The sequence below is a fragment of the Mizuhopecten yessoensis genome, unplaced genomic scaffold (genome assembly GCF_002113885.1).
Source record: "Mizuhopecten yessoensis strain PY_sf001 unplaced genomic scaffold, ASM211388v2 scaffold2303, whole genome shotgun sequence".
Classification (NCBI taxonomy): Eukaryota; Metazoa; Mollusca; class Bivalvia; order Pectinida; family Pectinidae; genus Mizuhopecten; species Mizuhopecten yessoensis.
The window spans coordinates 578,807-604,543 of NW_018404479.1; the positions used below are offsets into that span (position 1 = coordinate 578,807).

A 25,737-nucleotide genomic window follows, 5' to 3' on the forward strand; every position below is an offset into this window, starting at 1 on the left:
TCAATAATTTATCACGAAAAAGCAATGGTTTGCAAAAGTCGGTAATATAAATATGCAGTGTATGATTAGCTTTATCTAACAGAAACCCTAATACTACTCGTGAATCAGAAGATCAATTGACTGACTTGATTCAGTTACAAATATAGAAAATAATAAATTTAAAATCAACAGTACAATTATAAATATGTGTATTTATAATTATCACACAAGTGTCAATGGTTTGTCATGGTAAACAGTTTGACATTGTTTGCAGTCAAGCTACCAACGGACTTATTAAGAGTATATATCTACATGCAGCATTAAGGTTTCACCGTATTTCATGGTTGCTTTGCCATTTCATGAACAGCACAACTAATTACGAAATGATGTATATGTACATTGCATTTCGGTTGCCACTAGGTCTAAAGACACATTAAAACTAGCAATTTAGTTGCTACTAATTAAACGTCATGATTTATTTAAACTCAATGACACAGGAGAGTTTTATATGTGGTCTACAGCAGTCACCACGCCAAAAGTTCACCATTATATACAATGTATCTCAATGTTCGGTTAACAAGCTAGAATCGTTGACGTGTAAAGCGCATGATTTGATATCAGTCGGTATGCATATCTCCTTAGTTCCTCTGACCTGTCTGTGTTGACGTTGCTGTTGTGTTCTTGTCTTATCGTACTTTGTTACTTGATTATTCCTCGTTGCACATTGCACATCCAAGTAGATGTCATAAGTCACAGATGTTGATACTATATATACAAAAATTAGGTTTTTGATGACACTCCTACGATTTCTACCACAATACCCATACATTATATACATGTACTAATAGGACGTTAAACAAAATCAAACAAACAAACAAATAAAACTGTAATTAAATCTATTGAGCATGCATAGCTATGGCGTACACATAAAAAATAACCAGTTCTGCGGCGGTTTGGTTATATGAAGTATATCGTGACACAGTTGTTCTACATTAGATCAGAATTTCCCTCGCGTATTTCAGACAACAGAATACAAATATGTTTGATTAATTTCAAGTTGGGGCTCAACACAAACGTTGACATTCATCAACGCCGAACTCGAAAGCATATGCATGTACGCTGTTTATACAGCTGAAATTGTTTGTAAGAACATGGATAAAGTAAACACATTTTCCATGGATTATAGATATTGTTTGTAAGACGAGTAAATGTTGACAATGTTTATGACATTAACAACTCCACTGGAATGGTTTTAGGAACAATCAATTCCTACCGGGGCCAAGTCATGGGGAGGGCAATGTATCATGTCATCGTTTGAGCGTTGAGGAACTCACCCTCACTGATCATAGTCTCGCGAGAGATAATGTTATCAGCTGTTCAGCATCAAGATGTCCACCAATACCGAGAACAATTTTACAGATACTTAATATGCGTGTACATGTACAGTAAATAATATTAACTCGTAGATGATGACCTGTAGCCATAAGCATGTGTCATGTGCCTCTCTGTAGATCCAGACAAATATTTGTAATATTTAAAAAATAAATTCAAATCAAGGGATGTCATTATTGCGTTCGCCAGACGTTATGTAATAGCGCTTTATTGTTTTAACAAAAAGATAATTTTATAAGATGAAATCTTAAAGCTGTAATTTCATTATCGTCTTGAATAGAACCCCGTTGTGTTCAGTGGAGTCGTTAATCAACAGTATTGGAATTTGAAATTGACATTTACACACAGTTGAAGAAATCAAATGGAATTTGTCTGACAGGTCACCACCTCATTTTTGTTTAATTATTTATTTTTAATGCAATTTCTTAGGCTATATTCAGGAATTAAGTACAATTTTCGAAAACCTTCAGAGACGTACTCTTGGTTCAATGAATGTAGTTGTACTGATTTAAACTGCTGGCTTGTTGCAACATTTTTTCCAAAATGGACAAGATCTGTGCCTAAAGAGAGACCTCTCGAGACATTGCCTAGAGCGAAACATTTCCCAATGCCGGCGAACGGATGCCAAGTTACGCTCCTTGAACAAAGCCGAGATTGAATGGTATTGATCACCCCTTCCTATTTGATCAGCCCACGTTGTGTGAAAGCCTAGTCATCTTGTAATCTAGGAAATATCATGTTGTAACACTCTTCTTTGTCAAGATCCTCTTGATTTTTTATTTTTTTCAAAACAAAAGAATTGAAAGTGAATTGATGCTTCAGAATTGATATGGAGGGTTAAATTTACTTACGTATGGAAAAGTTCTTATCCAGTATAACGGTCTTAATGAGTTTCGATAATAAGAGGGTTAACGCTTGCATGGTTGAAAAGGTCAGAGAGTACATCACCCGCACACACCTTTCCTCAGGGGGTGAGACAGCAGATCAGATATGTAGGGTGATAAGGGTCTAGGTAGCAACTACTTCTATCATCTCTTCAAGGAATGTCAATTGTTAGCCAGCTTTATAGCCGTCTGCCTCATTGTTGTAAATGGTAAATTCCTTGTATGTGCATGTCTGTGCAAAGGATTGTATTGTCACGAAAACGACCTTTTAATCTAATTATTTTTACTCAAATACATTCTGTTGCAAACGGAAAAAAAGTTGACCAACTCGACAATCATATGCGATCAGTACGAAGGGATGCTAATTACAGATGGTCTTTTATTTCAACAATGATTTCTGATTTCGGCATTAAGTGTTTGTCATTTTTGTCGAATTATTTTTATCTGACCGTAACTATCTTTGCAATTTGTGCTTGCAGTTATAGATATGAGGTGCAAATAACACTGAATAGGAATTATTCAATAAACACGTGATCTGTTTTAACCAATGAAATGTCCAGATTTTCGTCTAAGACGCGACATTATGACTTTTATTATTCTACCGAAATTCTATAAAGCACCTATGTGATGACAACCGTAGACACCTGAATTGCCAATTGCCCTTGCCCGAGACAATTCTGCCTCAATTCCAGACAAATTGAGAAGGTAATCATTGCTGTCTGCTGTCAGAAGGGCCACCAATTACCAAAATAATGACATTGGGCCTAACAAGGCTTATGAACGAGTGGGGGTTAGCAAACCGCCCTCGTAGATATCCATAAAAATCTTTCCCATTACCAGCTATAGAATTACCTTTATAAACTAGATTCGGTTATTTAATTGTCAATATGAGAGTAATGCAGTTTGATACAAATGTACACGTAAAGAACGCACTGACAACTACAGTATCAGCGGATAATTTTAAACTTGTTACCTGTTTTACTTCCGTTATTTTAATATTAATACAGATGCCTTAATGTTCTAAACGTATAAGTCAAAGTCGACATCGCCGCAGTAGATATTGTCGTTTAATTCTTTTAACTTCATAATATGCCATATCAACTGAAAATGTTATATTAAAATTAAGAAGATGATCACAGCCATCAATTCAATAACGTTGTTTGTTAAATTCTATATATTTAGTAACCAGGGAACCTTAGATGTACATGTACCTCATTGTATTTTTACATACTTTTACAGAGTTAAAAAACCAGATAAAAACATCCTATTATAACTTCATTTAACTACAACGTAGGTGATTCGTGGACAATTGTGCATTCAACAATGAATTATTAAAAACATTTATTTTTATTCCAGAGAATTAGTTTTATTTATCTAACACACGGAAAACAGTTATATCGACTCGTTTTATTAGCTAAAACGTGATTCATCATGAAAACATAGTGAAGTTCGGAGCTGAAAACTCTTTGCATACACATTTGTTTATTTTGTTTTCTTGTCGTCTGTTGGATGATTTGACAATAAAGTAATCTAACGAAGAAGATCATCACCCGTCAGTTCACCTAACATCCCCGTCCCTGGCATTTGACTATTGACTAATTAGTTTCAGCATTGATTGGGCTAAAGTGAAAGAATCAATGTTCTAAAGCAGCCACGGTGTTTGAAAATGCATAATCAAACCATTATATTTAATGTTTAAAAGAAAAATACTGAAAGTTGCATTCACCTGAATAAGTACATCTGTACCTCTTTTTGTAACAGGGAATATATATATTTTTTATATTCTACAAATGATTGTATTTATCCTTTCATCTATCATCGACGTTTTATCAAGAAAGACAAAATAATGTATCTCTGATGTAAATCACTACTTTCTTTTCTGCACTGAACCACTGATATTTGTTTTTCTCTCTTTGTCTACACCCTTAAATGTGAATATTTTGTATTACTTATTTGTAACTTGGAGCACACGCTGACAGTTGAAATTCATCATGATATGTCTATTAGAAAATAAAATGTGTATGTGCTAAAAAAAATGAAAAGTCCAAAGATATTACAGGATGTACAATGTTTCTCGCCATCTTATAAGTTTACCAACTCCTATATCTTTTTTTAAAGAAACCTCTGTTTGGTATTTTGCAGGTCTCAACTATTTCCGTAATCACGCAAGACCGATTTTCCTGCCGACCAAACAGAACGTCACCGTACATTTGGGCCAGACAGCTCACCTCAAGTGCAAGATAAAATACCTGGGCACAAAAGCTGTAAGCTGTAACCTTGCTGGCCATATGTATTTTTTTTTGAGTAGTGGCCGGATCCATAATATACACACTGTATTAATTTATATTTCAAATTAATCGGTTATTCTCTTATTGTTTAAAACCATGTCATAATTGGATGTTATTCACCTCCCCGTTAAGTAAAGCAGTGCTTTAGGCCAGTTTGGATTTATATTTGAGTCACCATAACTACTTTCAATATTCAATTTGACGTTTGTTTTTTTACCTTTAAGTTTGGCTTGATGTTTTTATTTAGCATTTGTTTTTGTCGACCATTTGTTGGCCCTAATGACCTATCCTGTGTTGATGGGCCGTTAAGCATTGATGATGGTTTTCAACCCTAGCAACACCGATGAGTCCTAGAAGGACGAAACTGCTGTATGATGCAGTGTTTTTCATTTTTAGCATGCTTTATCTATCACGAAATCTTTCCGTTGCTATCTAATTTGTGTGTTCTAGGTCCTTAAGTATAATCTCATTAAGATGAGACTTGATAATGTAAACACAAACGATAACGATATATCCCAAAAGTACGAAATAAATCCTCTACACCTTCCATCGTACTGTTCCGTTTCCTTTTTCGAGATTGGGCGCAGTTTGGTTTATTTCAATCGATTCATAAGTGTTTTTATTGAAGTTTTGAATTTTGAGTTTTCACCTTGTATTTTGACGTTATGATATTCTTTCCTTGTTTGATATGGCATCATACGAACGTCAAGAAAACGAGAAATGATACTTTATATCCATTTATGTCCAATGGAATTAAATTTTGTGTTTTCTTTATTTAATATTACCCACTTAAGCAATGTCCTAGGTACCTGTCCTCATATGACCCCTGTTATTGCGAGGGCGTTTATTCCCTAACAAAGAAACAAAATACTAACCTAAGCGTACAAGTCATGATCAGGATAAGCGACGATATTATTATTAAATTGTAACTGATTTTGTATAGATTTGAGATAGTTTACCCAATATTCATTCCATAACAGAACTGGTAATCATAACGCACTATAGGCGACGCAGGAACCGATATCATAGCATAGCAGATACTGTTATACAGTTAATAATACACGGGGACTAGGGTCAACTGCTAGCCCAATGTTAAACTAACAACACCAAGGTTCAAACTACGCCACAGTCATTGACCATGGAACGCTTAAAAGCAACGTTTAATTAGATTAAACCGCGACGATCACGTGACCGTCCTGTTGAGGTCATGTGACCGCACAATAAAGAGTTATATTACACTGAAACCTGACCATTTATATGTTAAGGGTAATTTAAAACATTTAATATTTAGGTGCCACCTCCATTTTGTAATATGCAGTATACAATGTTGCACAGCGAACACCAACGAAACATGTATTCAATGATACATGTATCGGTAGAAATATGGCTGCGTTCCATCTCTGAGGGTCACTGATCCGTGTGCAATAGAGCCGGTGGATTCCATCACTAGTTTCCATTACCATGGGAATAGTGTATGTGTCTACTGCGTATTTCCGGATTTCGATCATGGTTTATGTCCGAAATCATTCACCTTGTAAGAAAGTATTAGAAATTATTGGTTTCACATGAAACGGTTAAGCTCACGCTTGTCTCTAGGAATAACACGATCGATTAAGATATTTAAGCAAACAAAAAGCGGATAATGGTGTGTGTGTTATCTTTTCCGCTCTACTGATGTCAACCAATATCAGAAATGTAATGCATAAATCGTGAAATTCATAATTTGGTTCGGGTTTTTTTTCTTGATATATCTTTATTAAATGTTGTAATAATTAGACACGATAATCAGTTTTTTTTTTATAAAGTAATTATATCAGTGGGGTTTTTTAATTCGTTCTTATGAGGTTTTTTGATTGTATTCCTTGTTAATATTTTTTTTACATCATAAGCATTCGATCAATTGCTAACTTCATATGAAGACGGCATCAACGTGTCCACATATGATAAGGCCACACAAGGGGCAGTTTAAAGCGCTGAAATGTCACACCCCGGACACGGTATATGTAGCACACTCTTACCAGTCACATTATACTGATACATTGGGTACCACTAAACATTCAAAGCTGAACGTCCGGCAGTGAGAAGTGTGTACATTGCTGTATGAATGTGGTTGTTCTCGCTTCAGGGACAGGACCAATAACATTATTTGCTAGGTCTAACACTCAACACTGAGGCCAAATGCAAGGTATTGTCAAGTAAGGAATTAGAAACGAAAATAATAGAATGGAGAGAACACAAAAAGATGCAGTTAACCAGTTATTTCCTTCTTATATTGTGATGGTTTTGAAATTGGTAATGTCGTTTATTATAAAACATAGATATTAGTTTCAAATACCAAATATCTACTTTTACAGGTTCAGTGGCGGAAAATACCTCACAGCTATCCATTAACGATCGGAGATATGCCGTTTTCCCCGCGGGAAGAAATTAGTATAAACCATCGAGACCTAGACGAGTTTGTGTCGCAGTGGACCCTAGTCATCAAGGAGACCAAACCTGACGACACGGGCAGTTACGAATGTAAAGTGAGCGCCAGTGAAACTTTCACATATACAGTAAATCTTGTCGTTCTAGGTAAGTTAACGTGTATATCTAGCGATGACAACTGAACACACATAATGGGCTCACTTGTAATGAGAGTAAGCTTGCCCTTCCAGAGTCTCTTGTTTTGTTTGTTGTCTTAGTTAATTTTGCTGTTTATATATAGTTTTTAACGGTTTGTTTTAATTTTAATGCGTTTTAAATAAAACCATAAATACAATATCATAGTTAGGCGTCGTACATTATAATTCGGTACCAAACAAAACTATTTTTATTAGCAGCGTAATTATATGGCCATGCAAATGATATTCTGTTTGGAATTGTACGTCCTTCGGTGTTAAATTTTGATCCCAAATGTGATAATTTACAGCGATATTGGTATATAAGCAAGCTCAGACTTATTAAAATTTTAAAATATTGAAATAAATGTATATGGTATATGTATACACTGGCTAAGGTGTTTAAATTGCGGTTAATGGTATTTTTATAATCAATATAACTTGATTCTTATTGTATTTATATCTGTACTTAAACAATTGATAATGTAATACAGATCGTTTGCAGCAAACATAAGACAGATTAAAAGCGAGTTCCTCTTGCTGTGAAGGCACAACGGTACTTCTATGATATTAAATAACCATTTTAAGAAACAAATCAGCATTCACTAATGAACTGTTTGTAAAGAGAAGGAAATTCATGTTTTTCTATATTTTCAAGATCCATGTTAGAAAGTTCAATTCGTATTGATAAATGTTACAACAACAAAAAATAGTTATTTAATAAATATCAAATACTGACATCGTCGGTCTTATGATAAATCGTATTTATTACAATAGAATGTTAGAAACAAATATGTAAAGATAAAAAAATATATTACTCGAATATATATCGCAGCTAACTAAAACTGAAAAAATCCCGTTTTTGTTTCGTCCTGGAAGACAATGTTCGGTAAAATAATTTATTTTCCAAAACATATATATGCGCTGGTTAACACGAACAATAGATCAGTCTGTCGGCAACAAAACTGGAACAGTATAACCATCAATTACCTTTGTTGATCGCTTGGACGGATATTTATGATTTCCATTTCGATTGATGAAAAATGTCAATGAGAATTATGTATAAATACTATTACGCTAGACATACACCAACGGCACACACTTTTTCCTTGTTTGTTTGAAGACTCCGACCAAACCGAGCGACTTCTATAGTGTCTGCGAACAAATCCGTTTCGTAGAGTCAATCAATCAGGTCGATCATGGCAGATATATAAGCGTGAAACTCCGACGTGATTTCAATAAAGACTAGGTGCTAATATTCGCAAATGTGTTAAGTAACTTAACAACAGTTCTGAAAGTTTGCGTTGCATATTCCAATTGGCGTAATGTTATTATTCTCAACACATCTTTCACTCGTAAGTTAGCAGATAAATTCAACGTCCCACAGCTAGCTGCGATGTTAATTCACCACATTACAATGCATGCGTCAGATCAAAACATTCCTGTTGAAGAATCTAAACGACAGAAACCTTTTTAGCATTTTGACTAACAAGCGTCCGTCCGACCGTGTTTGCCTTTATTGTCTTCCTGCACGAGACCATGGTTACGATTACATTGAAGAACAGGCCACATATCATTAAGGTTTAGGACGGATACTTTCCAACAGTCACCATTTGCACGTATTTTTGTCTCTGAAACACTGTAATTTGTTTCTAATTGATTCAGAATAGACATTCTTGATATGTTGAAATATAGCAACTAACAGAAAAAAAGCTATTTAATTGGTACATGTACATGCATGAATGTATTATTGCTTAGCATGCGCCTCTTATTGAATCCGTCCCTTTATAACTTGGATCACTTATCATCTATCATCATAGTCAATAGCCCTCGAAAAATCCGTCTGGGCTGTATTTGACCACGCCAGTTTACGAGAAGAGGAACGGCATCAATACGCTAATGACGTCATAACCAAATAGTCTGACTGACACAAGGCTTCAATTTGTGACTACAAATGTAACGGCTAGCTGTTTACAGACATGGTAGATGATTGTGTCAAGCAGATTTTTTTTGGACATAGAAAGGTTATATTTATAGTCTGATACGACTTGTATATTTTTCTTGTTCCAATCAAGTTTACATTTTCTTTTATTCTTACGTATTTACATTTTGAATTTTACGTATATAATTCACATGGTTTACTTCGGTAAATTGAGCGAATATGGTAACATCTGATGAGTTTCGATGATATCTGTTATAAAGTGCAAATAGGTCAATATGAAACGTTGTTCAGGAAGTTGCACAGTTGCTCACTCTGTTGTTACCATTTCCTGTATGAGCAAAATCGCAAATAGAACACAAACTTCTTTAACCATGCTTTGCGATATAAATATGGTACATTGCACCATGTTCGACCTGACAACACAACCAAGATGCATACGAAATAAATAACTTTGCTAAGTAAATCAATATTTGCACTGTTTATACCCGAGACTATTGCAACATAGTAAAGGATCTTAATACACATGCAATACATTTCGTCATGCTAGCTTTGATTCAACTCTCACAAAGATAGTATTCCCATATACTTTAACAAAACAAAATGAAATCAATTATTTTACATGAACTACTTAACATTTCCCCTCTTTCATATTGTAAAAGCATCCTCTTAAGTCTTGTTGTTTTCCTATCGTCTGGTTCGATTGTATATCACAAAAAAAGAGGTTCATTGTATTTTGAGATGAATAACGTTTAGGACGGTTTGAGAGTGTAAATGTGCTGACACGTATGGGGTCGTCTAATACATTAACACCAATGAATATATGAACCATTAAAATCAGATAAGATGTCTAAAGCGTACTGAATAATGTGACTTTTTGTTTTTTTCAGATAAACCTGCGTATATTGAAAAAAGTGAGTAATGCCACCATTGTGTTTTTGTAGTCTTAAGCAAGGTCTAATCCAATCAGTGACACAGCTAAAATATTAGCCCATAAAAATATTTAAAGTTTTAGATTCATGTGTTTCGTTTTGTTCTTTCACAACACAAATGATACCTTAACCAAGTAGTATTTTATTATGTAGGCTTTATTGTGTAGCTTTACACGTGTTGCTCTATGGCACTTCTAGCAAATGTTTGTTATGCGCTGTTCACCCAGCTTATCGCTATTACCCTGCACATGTGCGTCGATGTAAAAGGGGTTTTTTTGTACAAAATTAACACTTTATAAATCGGAGCGCGGCGAATGTACATTGTATCTACTCATTTCCGCATCTCATAACATTTTCAAATTTCAAATAGAGCAGAAATTGCAAAAACCTGTTATACAGTATAATATGATTTAAAGCCCATCCCGTCGATCTGAGCCATGCTGGTATATGACCCGTTCCTATTTGTTACTCACGATTGCTTTATAATTCATGGGAATGAGGCAATGGTTACAACTGTATTACAACGCGTTATAACACTCACTAAACAAGATTAATTTAATATTCCATTGGCAGAGGATATCATTTGTAAAAATCGCTCTCGTTGACTAGAATGTCCTTTGTAACTTATGTACGTAGAACAGCAAATCGTTGAATGCTGATATCGCAATCCGATCACTTTACGATAAACTCGAGACACGCGCCATGAAGCATGCATAAACACCATAAAGATGCTTACGCCTGCATAGCTGATTTGATATGGCAGCGATACTCATACTTGGCCTGAATATCTAGAAAACATCTTATCACTTTGTACCAGTACACACGAAGACAAATACAATTCACGACAAAGAACAAAATAATTTGCTTTTAAAAAACAAACAGCGTACAGACGAAATACCCCAGTAGGTGTACAACCTATGGCATGTTATCATACTAACACTCATTCTAGGTGTAAATAAAAACAGTTTTATGTTGTATTTATTGCTCTACTATCATTTAACATACACGTGTTTCTTTTACCATGAACCAATCCCAGATCTATACGTGTGCCATTATCCAGGTTCGCTACCTGTCACACGCACCAAATATCCTGGAATGGCTATCGGTTTATTGTCATGCCTATTGTATTGCGCATGCGTCATTTTTAAAGCTCCCCGGTGACCATGACTGTTTCCTGCACCGGATGTTGCATGACTTTGTCCGATAGAGATAGTTATCTCAGTGGCGGGCCACCATTGGAGGTAGAACTGTTGCAATGCCGTGAATCTCATTCCATCTATATCATTAATTATGTAATTGTCACAACGCTTCGTTTGAGATGACAGGACAAGCTCGATACAATCATGTACAAGTATGGGCCAACAACATGGCATGTTGTAACATATGCGAAACTGATTGTCGATACTTCAAAGTATTGTGTCATTTCCAGTTTTAATTGTTCAACGCAACCAGCATAACCTTTGTGTCTAATTGTGCTCTGATCTGTGTGTCTTGCATACCCGTTTGATTTCTGATGCCAACTAAAACACACCTTTTGTCACTAAATATCAAGCCCACGAGATACAGTAGGTATTCACCTGTATGGTTATGATGTTAACACTACATTCTCAGTATATACTACCACGTTCTCACTATGATTAAAAATTGAATCATAAGATTGAACTTATTGCCTATTGCATTTTTGATATATGAAAGTGTTGCTGTCTGTTTAACATTTTCTTCGACCCTATATGTATACAGTATTATAGCTTCGATAGTATGATGCAGGCTTTTATCAGTTGGCATAGTTTGTGGAGTTTCTCTTTCTGTTTCCAAATCCTTCTTCTATGGGTTATTAATATGTCTTAAACGTGTAGTTTTGCACGCACACCGGTATGGTTTTTTTCCTTATGGTGTGATAGTGTGTGTCAACTCGAATTAATACTTACAAACTGTGCAATGGCGTGAAAATCTACAATGATGTGAAAATATACGAACTGTTAAGGTACATATATGTGCACTTTCTACATACACATTCTGCTAATGCCGTACTATCAATAAGCTATCTTTATAATTCATGTAAAACCTTGAAATACTCAAAGTTGATACAAATTGACACTGTCAGAACAACAGCAGATATCAAAACGCTAAAGTCCTCCTTCTATGGGTTATCAATATGTCTTAAACGTGTAGTTTTGCACGCACACCGGTATGTGTTTTTTTTACATATTCTGATTAATTTAGATTATCATATTCACTCTGGTAGCCTAACGTTAACCCAGGGAACCAGGCAATGTAATGCATGATATTCAATGACATGCGCTTTATATTAGAACTAGCATTGTGTCAATCTCCTCTGTCTCTAAAAAAATATTTTTTAAATATTACATGCAAACCTGTAAATGTATTTGGTACATTTTGGTGTAAATAAATTTGCATAAATTGCTTATCTAACTTCGAGACGCTCCTTCTACTGATATATTCTGTCCCATTAACAGATTAACAATTTTAATAACCGATATTTAAACATTTGTTAAATAGGATAGCCGAAATTAGTATGAGGCATTTGTGTATTACCAAAAAATGAGCGTCAATAAGCAAAGTAGTATTTGTTTCTATAAATGTATACACATCCATTATATATGGATATGTAAGGAAATGATTCCATTTTCATTTTAGCGATTTCGGTAGTAATACATGATGTATTTCAATTCTCTACTTTTGATGCATGTCTGTATAAAGCTTATTCAACCTGCTTCTACCGTTACGTAGATTGCAAATGTTAAAACAAATCGACACAGCCGGAAAGAATATTCCGGACATATTACTATTTAAAATTCTATCTATTTGATGTTGTAAATTTTGTTGTATATTTTTCTTTTTCTTTCAAAATTCTTTATATGAGGGTCTCAGTCAGCTGCTATCTACCCGTACAGATGGGTAGCACTGTCATGCGATATTGTAACACTCACTACACTGTTTTATCAGGTTCTCTCTCTTCTATAGCTATCTGGCTGCAGGGAACGGAGTTCGTAAGTCTTAGCCAGATGATAAACCTTACGTGTAATGCCACTGGTGTCGACCGAGCACCAGAACATATAGACTGGTTCCATAACGGCCACATTGTGCACCAAAGTGACCCCAAGTGGCGGGATCGGCTCAGGATATCAATGTTCCAACCGGAAGTTCCGGGGAGATCACTAATTAGTCAGCTGATTATAGACTTCAGTCGTCTAACAGATCAAGGGAACTATGTCTGCCGGAGCTCGGAAAAGAAAACCACGAGTATAAACGTGCATGTTCTCAACGGTATAGTTTCCATATTCTATCTTTTAATTATTCTATATGAAAATATAATCTCGTTCTATCCCTTCCGATGACCCTACGGAAATTAAATATTCGATTCATTGTCAGTTATATGCTTATATAACTTTTGTTCTCTTTTTCTAAAGACACTTTTTTATCATTTCCTTTTTTTGGCCCTTAACATATTGACAATGCGTGCACATTCAGTTAAGTAGTTTTGATGAATATATTTAGTCCGACATTCTAAGTATTAAGTGAGGAACAAACCGGGTTTATAGAAAGTCAAACATTTCTTTGGTTTACAAATATATTTTTACTTATATTAGATCCACATGCAAAGTGTTTGTTGTCGGTACATTATAGTTTTTTGTGTGTGTTTTTTACGTGTTGGTTTGTTGCTGGCCACATGTTTTGTTGTTGATTATGAATGTGAGGGAACGCCTGTCCTTTTACATTGTAAAACCCCACACACATTCACAGATTTACAAGTCACGCGTCTTGTTCTTATTTTGGAACAAAGACACCCACTTATCTTTAAATAATTACAGGTATGACAGTGTTCACCAAACCTTTAACATTTTACAATTTTCAACATGAGCTTAGCTTACTTTTTTTTTCTCCCAATTAGCAAGTAACAATTATATTGCCAAATAATATGTTATTATTACAATACGAAACATAGTAAAGAACATGAATGGTGTACTTCTGGGTCAAATTAAACTCTTACATGTCTTTCTTTCTCTTGACTTTAGGGGGTCGTTTTCCTCCAAAAGGTAAGGATTGTATATAAACATGTTGTTGACATAGTGTTAAAATGGTATCAAGATTGCGTTCACACCAATAAACATTTTTATCTCTTTTTTAAATGTCACAGTTTCTTTCTTAAAATAAAAACAAATCCATATGCAATTTGATATAAATGTTGTTAGTAGATGATAGAACACATGTATTTTCAAAATATTCATCCGACATCAAATATTTTAACATATTGCTCAAGTCGCTATAATATTATAATCTTGACCTTCTGATACACACATAATATATCATAAATATATATTTTGGCAATGGTTCGTATACCTAACATAATGATTACAAATATTTTCTTTGTAAATCTGTTTTTGGAATACTTCGTGAATAGTTATTTTTCACCGTTATCACTTTTTTTGCATTTATCTTGTTTTTGCCGCTATCATATCAGAACGAAATGCCTAGTTACGTACTAGTATTACGATTGAAAAATCGGTTTACGAAATATCAGTTCAGACTGAATCGGCATATACACATCATATAACATTATCATACAAACATTGTCACGTGTATACCCGTGTTTTTTCATCGTTTTACGGTAGTCTGACTTCCGCTTCGCTACATTGTCGCCCACATGCTTAACAATACAAATGAATGACAATATCAAATACTTGCATCGGTATTTGATCGGTATCGCTGGACCATATCATAGAAACCGTGGCCGAGTCCTGTCTGGTCAGCCTTTGTCAAGGTCAATACAATGACATTATGCAAACACTTGATGCAATTTGCATAGAAACTCCTCCTCGATATTTCAATTGGAAAACATAGGGTTCCAGTTATTGTTGTAAAGTTCATTATATAAATGATAGATTCTGTTTCCACTTTTTCGGTCACTTTATGCCTTATAATCAATGTAAAATTTGAGTAGTGTTTCTTTTTATAATAATTTAGAAAACGAAAAAATAAAAGTATATTTAAAATTTAAGTGCCACATATCTCAGAAAGTTCAAAAGATCTCTAAGGTCGAAAAGAGCTTTATAAAACAACTAAGGAGTCGCTGTATTTTTACAAATCATTTCAGAAAGCGGTGGTAGGTTTGTGATGACAGATGGAACAAACGGTGGAAATAAAGGTATAACAAAATTTTATAAATGTATTTAACCGTTTGTAAAATATTTGGTAGTAATGTTTAGAACGTAGGGGTGACTATTTTAAATGCTTCTGCTGGCCATAATAGACTCGGTGTTTTGAAGGAATTATAACTAAGTTAAGGTTATCATAAAATGTTTTGTTTTTTATCAATTAGTCCCTGCGTAGAAAGATAGGATGAAATTGAAAAAGGAGCGAACAATGGTATTTCTTGCTATTCAGTTTAGTAAGATGCATTCTTCAATGCGCTCTACTTCTTTGAGGTTTTTTTCCTAGATTTAAATATTAATTAAAATATTTATAATTGTAACGACCATATCAACATTTCCAAAGTCAACTCATCAGCTATCTATACAGGGACTGACTGATTAAAAAAAGAACCCACTTTCATAATTATATAACTTGTTTCTGCAAGAAAATTCAAACTTGCCAACTACAGCATTAAAGTGGGCACCCCTCCTTTGATTTTATCACATTTTGCAATGTAACTTCGATGTAGCTTCTTGTCCACACGTACAATCAAGTAGACATCATTTAAATTATTTCTGATCCATTGTAGACTTCTGAATATTGCACACCACCATTTTTTTTTCGTCGTTTACAAATGTCGTATTATACATTCTGCATCAGTGAACACATTATCAGCGCACAGTCATTTCGTGTATTGAATAACACAAGAATTTGCACAAAAAATCATCAAAATATATTCTAATTCTGCAATGAGTGAACTTGAGACATTGATGTACATATAGATCTACGTGTCGCTATCAGCTTTTGTTACTCTTGAGCATTCAATATTCAAGACAACATGGATAAAAAAATAGTATTAAAACACATTAAAGGCAAGAAACAACTATTGCAACTATGTCCGAAACGGATGGGGATCTAGTCAAATCAATGTCAATGTTATTGATATTTTTTTTTTTAAAAACAATATAGGCTTCAATCAAATAGAAGGAAAATGTCTTCTATATAAAACATATCAAGAGGAAATAACCTTGCTTTTGCCGTGAAGTGATGTCATTTATTCATTTTATTTTCGTGACGTTTCATCGGGTGTTATTTTAAGCACGTTTATTACATGTACATATCAAATATTTAGAGTATAGCGTAAATATATGTTGCATATGATTTATTGCGATTTTACTAATGCAATAAACGTTGACATTTTTTGTTTAATGTGATGAAATAATATTTATCAATACATTTCCAACATTATCAAGGAATTTTACCAGTAAGGCAACAACCTTTCATGTCAAAAAATAGAAAATATTGATTGCCAAATCTTATAAAGATAATAAAGTATGTTTTAAAATATCGACAAGGACAAAGGCAAAAAAATGATATTCCATCTTAAAGATAGATATACCAATGATATTATAGGATTACTAACAGTTAAATCGAAAGTAATAAACATATGATGAATATGTTTTAAAGATATCACTTAAAACACGTTTACTGTCACAGCATTAACAAACTGGCACTTCTATATTATTTTTCTTCTAAAGCCTGTTTTTAAAATCTGAACACTTGCACAACATTGCACCTAGATGACACTTTATGTCTTTTTAATGAGAAAAAATAAATGAACGAATCAAGCCATCGACTAGTCATTGATGTGTACGACTTGACGCAACATAATCAGCAGATTACTCCATACCAGATTATTGTATTAAAGAAGATATGAAATGACAATTCAAATATAAACGTACTTATTCGAACGTTGTATGTACTATTCTTGTCCTGTTCCCTTATGGTGTCAACTCGAATTAAGACTAATGAACTGTACAATGGCGTGAAAATCTACAATGGTGTGACAATCTACGAACTGTTAAGGTACATATATGTGCACTTTCTAAATACACATTGTGCTAATGTCGTACTATCAATAAGCTATCTTTATAATTCATGTAAAACTTTGAAACACTCGAAGTTGATACAAATTGACACTAACAGAACAACAGGAGAGATCAAAAGGCTAAAGTCGAAACCAGGGTTTCCTGTTTACGATCTATTAATATGAATTATCCGTGTTTTGTTAAAAAAATCACAAACGTTGAGTAACATGTTCGTCAAATAACAGAAATAAGTACTCGAAGTTTAATTGTATTGTCATTATTCATAATGATATATAGATGTATCAGTAGCCAATGTAAAATGTCCAGTTTATTTTACAATAAAAAAAAAATGTATTTTAACTGCATCGTCACTCTTCGGAGAAAACATATGCACCAATAAAATTACAGAACAAAAATGAAAGAATTGTACACAAACGATGCGGTCTATGTAGTATGCATTCTGTTACTGAGTTACCCTCCCTATTTGGAACTCCTCTACACACCATACAGACAATGATCTCTACGTGTTGAACACAAATATGAACAAAATGTTTCTAACCGCCATACATTTATATTTTAACAAAATATTTCATAAATTATGAGAGTTTCCTTATTTCTGTAGTGGGATCAACCAAATGTGGAACTTAAAACACCATAATGCCTTCTTATACTTTTAATTTGTTGACACTGTAGAGCATCATGCATTTTGCTAAAATGCAAACATATTTAAAATCTGAGCGGATTTATATGTTTTCTAAAACTAACAGACACAAAAACATCAGCATCATTTTTGTTCAATTTTCTGATATATTTGAATGGTTTTAAGCCGATTTTTCATCATGTCACACAGCAAATGAGCAGCAAGTCAGATTATTTATCACATTTAGATACATTTCTGGTGTTTCCCTGACTATAAAGAATTTCGGCAATTTCGACATGTGCATCTTTGTCAGTAACAGTTATTGTTGTGTATCAACTATATGACAATAAAGATCACATTTCTACCAACCTGCAAAACGTAACAACTTCAATAACACTGAAACAAACGCTTCTTGAAGTTTAGCATCTTCTACTTAAGTATTATATAAATATGTCGCGGCTGATTTATTTAAGCAAATCCTTTTTAAGTGTCAAGTATTTTAAATATAAACCAAACGTTGATTAAAAAGACGACATATCCATGATTTCCTACCAGATATGCGTCAATCTTCGTTTAATAAATGCATCATACTTCTTGCTTGTTGGACATGTTTGCGTAATTTCCAGTTATGAGGGTTCAGGGTCTACCAGGTTAAGAAGCTCGTTCGCTACAAGAATGTAAGTCTTAGATCGTTAGCAACTGACCTACTTTCCCATAGACATTGTGAAGGGATTCTACATGTGGTGCAGGAAACGTTTGTTCTTCCATGAAACACATGGTTTCTCTCAGATGTAGGTGACGGTTCATGATATCTTTCCTTTTTTGTTTCACTGTCTCCTTAGTTCATGTTCTTGTCTTATCGTGTCGAATTTTAAGTTCAAAGTTTGTCTCTGTATGTAAATTTCTGTCATGTTTAATGTACACCGAGTATATCTACAGAAGCATGGATGTGTCTATGTGAGGATTATTCAAATCCAATGTGTCCAAATCTATATGATAAACTCGTCTACATAATTATAGTGTGTCCCTTTGGTACGAACAGAGGGTAATAGCGAGTAAATATATACTGTGAATGTAGAAAATGTAGTTGGTCACCCAGCGAAATCGTCATTTACTATCTAATAACCGACACATATTGTATATGCTATTTCACAATCATTCATATCTAAAATATCATTACACTTTTACTCTGTGATCCTTAGGTCAAAAATTATAAAATTAATATGTTGATTTAAATGTTCACAAACTATAATAAATAACATTTTTTGTGAGTAATAACAAACAGGTTTTACAAGATATGTGTGAATCGCTTTATCAATATAGTGTCAGGTTAGTATCACGGATTCTCTTTTTCAATATAATCAACTTGTAGTTATTTGATGTCATAAAACCATCTTGCGTTGTGACACGTACCAATTAATCAAACATTTTCATTACAATTGAGTTTTCCTGTGGTTTTTGTAATTATATCAGCGAACATTTCAAGTCATGTTTTGGTGTATTTTATTTCGTCACCATATCTAGATTTTCTCACTAGCGTATTGTTTTTTGTATGCATCATCTATAAAAATATAATACTTTACATTTCTTAATCATAATTACATAATATGATATTAGCAAAGGCAGTAAATTATATGACTTATGCTTTGTTAGGACATCGAAAACCATTCGCCTAGTTGGTTAATGCAAGCCACTTTTTTACTCCACCTCTATCACCACTTTCCTTCAAACGAAATCAAACTTGGATATTGCAGTGGTCATGCATGCAATATACATACTTTTGCAATCAATTTCCATTTAAATAAGCATCGCGATCAAGATACTCACATGATTAGTAGTTAGCAGATGATTTGTCACTATGGTCATTTGGCAGGTAATGGTCGACCATTCATTACAACAGCAATTTTTTGTGGAAAATTCTTTTTTTTTATTTCTCTTATTGTGTTCTTCCGAAGTAGATGCATCCTTTAATATTGACATGCACACTTGGTTGGTAACAGTTCGGACGCCCCTTTGTGATTGATCTGATGTATCTGAATTATGTTGATAACGAATTACGAATTCATAAAAGAAATTTGAGAAAAGCAAAATATTTGGTGAAAGGTGGTTCGACCTTTCTTCTTCTCTGCCGCCGCGATAAAAGGTTTCACTGTCACTTTTACCTTTAAAAACCATTTGACGGTGGATTATTTTCTTGGCGATAAAGCGTATGAGTGCCGAATGTACCGCAAACAATATACAATGGCGCCCTTTTGCCCTTTATGCTTCTAAACAGCAATTTGTAACTTTGTTTTAAAACATGACCCTTATCAAACTTCATTATTCATTTCCAAATCGTCACGATTGCGCATTATGTGATGTACGATTGGAAAGATCACGCAGTGAATGCCAGCATTAACAGTTCACATGATATGCAAAGGTATCGCCAAATAATTCTAGCAACATATAAATTAAGTAATAAATTCTTCAAAATTTTGCGGCTCATGTCTTAAGAGTCAAAGACTACCAAACGCATTAGTAATATTTGCATAGCAAAATCATTATACGGATTAGGGGAAACAAAATTTGATTTGTGCTCGATGTTTGAAATGAAGGCATTCGATATTCATGAAATTGTTGCTAGAAAATACGTAGAACTTAAATTATAGCTTTATCGACATCCAAAGTATAGCTTGCAATTAAAGATTACTGAACTGATGTAATTTTAACGGTTATATTCTCGTTATTGTCGTCAGAATTTAAAACATATTACCGTAGATATTCATAGAATACATTTACCACAGGCAACCTTATACTTTATGAGTGTTATCACTTTTTTTGATTACGACCTTTAACCATTAAAGTACACAATATTGATATGCGTTTATTAAAGAGCAGTGCAATATTCAATTCACATCAAAATTACCAAAAACCATAACAGGCAGAAATTGCTTGAACAGATAAAAAAATCTCAAAACTACAACGCTTAGAAGCACATTCAATACCATAATTGACAATCCCCTGCGTTTGGATATAATATAACAAATGTCACGGGAAAATACTTCTGTAAACGTAAACTTTTAACGAGAACCAAATAATTGTATTTCTTATTTGATACCGAAAACAAGTTAACGAGGTATCAGTGTTGCACTGTTTGTAGCTTTGTTGATCTCGTTGTGTGTATAAATAAGATTTTAACGTAATTTTATTACATAGATTCGGTACCGACAAGAAGAAAATAAAAAATCAATGTATCGAGGAAAAGTAAATGCTATGTTATATAAACCTAAGGTGTCCACGAACACATTCTTGATACCGTTTTAACATAATATTTTAGTATTGTGATGTATATCAAATTGTTATTATTTTTCAGCTGAAAAAGACAATATAAAGAAAAGATATGGTAAGTTCCCTTTCATTTTATCTTACTTTCATTAAATACTCACCACTCATATTTTTTCAGCAGTAATTGACATTAATACTCCACATTGGTCATATATCGAGTAGGTCGGGTAAAATTTACACATTACATATTTCGTTAATATGAATAATTTGTGTTGAACTTGAGTTCTCAAAAGGACCTACATGTATCACAGACAACATTTAAAAAACGTCAATCCAAAAATGTGATTCAAAGTTTGGAACTGTCGCTAAAGGCTCTTATTCCGTTATTCTTATTCATCAGTGAAGATACAGGTAGAAGGACTTATATTGATTGATCTTGCTCTATTTGTATTTAGGGTATATTCCACTATTCGCACAACTGTAAGAATGTATCGAAAAGGACATTTGCTGAAACAAAATGATAAGTAGACATTATTATATCGCTTATCACATCTCGTATACCATGCATCCCTTAACTCTATAGATTGTTAAATTTGCCAAAATGAAGGATAAGGGTGATAGCTGCTCTCTTGTAATGCTTTAGGCGACTTTGAATGAGAGCAATAAATCACCATGCTTTTTAACACGAACAGCTCGTCATGTTAGACATCCGTTTATGGAGCATATCTAACGAAAGAGTCACATTGTCAATGAGAAAAAAGGAGTATACAAAATTCAAAATCTGATATTAATTTACTATATAAGTTGTCGAATATATATGGTTTCATATATGCGGTTTTGCAATATATTACAATAGTGTAATTACAAATGTCCTGATACGTTACATGTAGCCGATAACTGCTGGTGTATGACGAAAAGGAGCGAGACTAATTGGTTCATTTGTAACTTACGATTCGAGCACACGGGTTTCATGGCGTGCGACCTTGGTCAAAGTTACTTGAAGACAAAGTGACTCTCGAGGGGGGACATCACGTTTATAAAAAGTTCGCGAGAACTGTGCCTAAATAAACAGATCGCATAAGCATTCTGTTATAGTGAGAAGGTGTCTGGGGTGAAATGGCGTCATACCGTTCTTGTTGTTCTATTTAAACTTTTGTTAATCGATTCTGTGAAACCTTCTACAAGGTAACATTTACCAAACCAAATTATAGTCAGACCAATTACATTACACTTCCGTACCGTGTGACAATGGCATTTATCAGATACAAGAGACAACAGTTCCACCGCGCAACATCCTTGTTTTTGAAAGTTCATGAGCGTGCGGTCTCTAAGCGATGAAATAGAACATTTACATGTACGCAGGTTGTATATGGTCATTAATACTGCCGAACCTCATGATAACGTGTACATCATTCCAACACTGTGAACAAAACAGCCTCCTGCAGTCTTAATATCATATTTATCTTCAGTGGAGTCTCCGTCAAGTTAGCCATTGTTGCGATTACCATTCGAAAGGTCACGAAAAGGTGGTCAGACGGTGATGAACTCGACCTTGTCACCAATATGTCATTACCGCCATAAAGAACCAGACCCCTGTTGCTTTAGGTCCAGAATCTCCGTAACGTTATGAGGATTTTGCTACTCTGGATATAGACGTAGTTATTATGAGAAAGTACGTCAGACCACGTCCCTACATTTTGTAGCTGTAGTCGTTATTTTTCTTGGAAATCACATAAACGCAACCTTATATCTATACATCACGACTTTACCAAAGGGCATCTGGATCACCGTATGAGGTTTATGGAAGTTACGGGGTCATTAGAAATGTATATGTCTACGGTGCGAATAAGTAAGGCATTGTAATCTCGCATTCGGTTGTTTAGCGTCGACTCATCTCATCGCGCAGTTTATGAGTCGTCTAGGGATTATTGCTATCACTTTTAGTTGATCCAAAATTTGTCTTATACTATATAGTTTGGATGGCCTTGGCCTGGCAGGATCACTTATCAAATGATTTTTAAATAAATTGCCTGTCAATTGTAATGCGTAACATGATGCATTCAGTATCAAGCTGAACGAAGTTTGTGCTTCTCGTGATAGTTTCCCCTGGGTTGTTTACTTGTGAACGTCACATCGAACCTCTACAACGTACATCTATCACAATTTCAAAGTCCTATATGGTAATAGGTAGAATTAGCATTGCATTTAAATACAGTACAATACAGGACATGTGCAGGGTTTAGATAAAACGTTATTGATGTTTGCCCGTGGCCCTACTCGTTGAAGGTAAAAAAAAACATCCAGACTTTCGTGCAAAAGCACAGTAAATAAAACGCACATACTCATGAAGGTTATATAGCTACCTCATGCTATACGGCATTTGCATGTTGCACGTGAATGCAGATGGCAGTGTACCTGGTACATCCGTCACGCTGTCGTTAAATATTGAAGCCTTCGGATACTTTGACTTTTACGGTGGATCTGTAATATATATGCACCATGGCTCAAACATTATAACATAGATCCCGTGATGGCAATGTGGTTACAGAAGCATACCCTGCAGGTAGGGCGTAAGAATTGTACCTGCTGCCCCCAATTGCATGATCGTAAGAGGCGACTAAATTTGGGACCTTATCTCTTCTCTCCTTTCTAAATAACTTTCTTCTTCCTAATGTCTCCCTTGACAATGCCTCACTTTTGGGCATTTGTTGAGCGTTCGCCCCTGTGATGAAGGCTTTGGGTTCTGTCCCCTGGCCGAGACATACCAAAGTCTTTAAAAATGGTAGTTTCTACTCCTGCTTAACGCTCAGCAAATTAGGAGTGGGACGACTGGTTCGCCCGTTGTCAGTATAATGTGACCGGGTGTGGCGTCCTGCTGGGTGTCTTCGGCAGTATGTCTCAGTGAGGTAGCACTATAAAGTCGGCATCAGTTCCGCGCTATCACAAGGAGACAAACACGAACATATCGCAGCCTCCCAAAATACACACACATACACTACACTCATGCATCTTGCACACATGGGAGGCCGTCCTTAAATGACCTTAGCTGTTAATAGGACGTTAAACAAAATCAAACAAACAAACAAACAGAAGCATACAATTGATAATGATTTTTAATCTCTGTCAAGATGGAACTTTAGAGAAATTAATATTATAGTGTACTGGTGATTTTAAACTAAATACTGCTTGTCTAAAAATATCCTTTACATATCCACATGCTATTCTAGAACATGATTCACAGACAGTTTATGCTTCCAAACAGTTTGAAACGATCTTGACGTTACCCATTTTAACAAACACAACTATATACGGAGATGTGTACATGTAGTTATTTCATTTGGAGTTCACTTATTATGGGAGGTAAGTAGTAACCAACATATGAGTTGTGTAAAGGTTCTATTGGTTGTCGTTTTATGTGTCCTTACCTAGCATTTATGTCTTCCTGTCAAGGCGCTAGGTTTTCAGTAAGGTTTCAAATGTGTGAACTTGATCATTTTTGAGTATTTTCTAAGTTAATTTGCACGGGATTAGTGTTAAGGTACCTTATATAGCGGATGCAGACATGAATTGCTGTATGTATTCATGTAAAGGTCGTATAGTGCAACACCCACGTTTTGTGTCCCATCGATCCGGGCAGAGCTACATTTAAGTTACGTAGATAGTCGAGAGGATATTGATATGCTCTTTCCGGAAGTCATACAAATGTACTGAGGGTGGTGATAAGATTCCGTTATCGCCAAGTCAACTAGACAGCATAATCAGAACATCAAACGGTTCCCGCTGAAAAGCTGCATGAATATTTTAGGTAGTATTAATCTACAGACATATCGGGTTGGGTCTATTGAGGAATCAGTTTTGTATTTACCGTACTTATCCTGTCCTCGGGCTCCTGTTGGGATTACTTGATAAGTTAATTAGCGTGTGAATTTTCAAGTGGCTGAACATCTAATGGTACGTTGATCTGGCATTAAATGTCGACACAATGAGTTTGTGGATCATAAAACAGTTCGCATAGTTTCTCCATGGTTTTTGATGTTGGGTTGAAGATATCTTTACTTTGGTATCTCCTTTATCCCTATTTTTTTTTTATTTTCGTGAGAAATGCTAATCCTCATATTGTTCGTGTATATTGACTTATTGATATAACATATTTTGTTTTACATCTCTATTTAATGGACGGGAGAATCCATGCGAGGAAATATTTCCTGTGTGCACCGTTCTTAGTATGACCTCAAAATGCCAAGAAATGAATGAAACCACATTAAGACAAAGTCGAAACTAGAGCTAATCAGATTATTAATTCTTCATAGTAGATATATGAATATACCGTATTAAATCTACTGAGATATATGCATCTTGACAACGCTGCGTTTGAAACAGACAGTAAAACATGTTAATCACCTGATGTATAACACAGTACATTATTTTATGCACGAATCAATGACACAGTGAATATTAATACACATGGCCTTTCTGCAACACATACGTGTTTACGTTGTATCTCCCAAAAGATAAATGTGCACATTTGAACTTATATACCATACCTGTAAAACAAGAATCATTGGATTTTTTTTATTGTTTGTTTGTTTGGGTGCTAACGTCCTAGGGTTATACAAAGACGGGTGTCGAAGGGGATACCACTGAAAGAAAAAAGTAGTAGGGAAGTTAGAAAAGAGAAGGTTGATTCCAAGTGTTATAAAAGGGGCAGACAATCAATTTTGCTCTATTCGTTGTTTTCTTGGTAGACGACACCACAGAAAATCCCAATTCTGCAGGGGCCCACGACATTCGACTCGT

At 34.6% G+C, this 25,737-nt stretch overlaps 1 protein-coding gene across 2 annotated transcripts in view; it reads left to right on the forward strand.

Annotated features, from left to right (window-relative positions):
- LOC110445429 overlaps positions 1-25,737 on the forward strand; it is a 176,327-nt gene that overhangs the window by 135,582 nt on the left and 15,008 nt on the right. For both annotated transcript variants that reach the window (XM_021490054.1, XM_021490055.1), the window contains 7 exons: positions 4,398-4,519; positions 6,898-7,117; positions 9,973-9,996; positions 13,000-13,302; positions 14,052-14,072; positions 15,131-15,181; positions 21,029-21,058. In XM_021490054.1, coding sequence (XP_021345729.1) covers positions 4,398-4,519; positions 6,898-7,117; positions 9,973-9,996; positions 13,000-13,302; positions 14,052-14,072; positions 15,131-15,181; positions 21,029-21,058 — 771 coding nt within the window. The remainder of the gene's footprint in view (positions 1-4,397; positions 4,520-6,897; positions 7,118-9,972; positions 9,997-12,999; positions 13,303-14,051; positions 14,073-15,130; positions 15,182-21,028; positions 21,059-25,737) is intronic.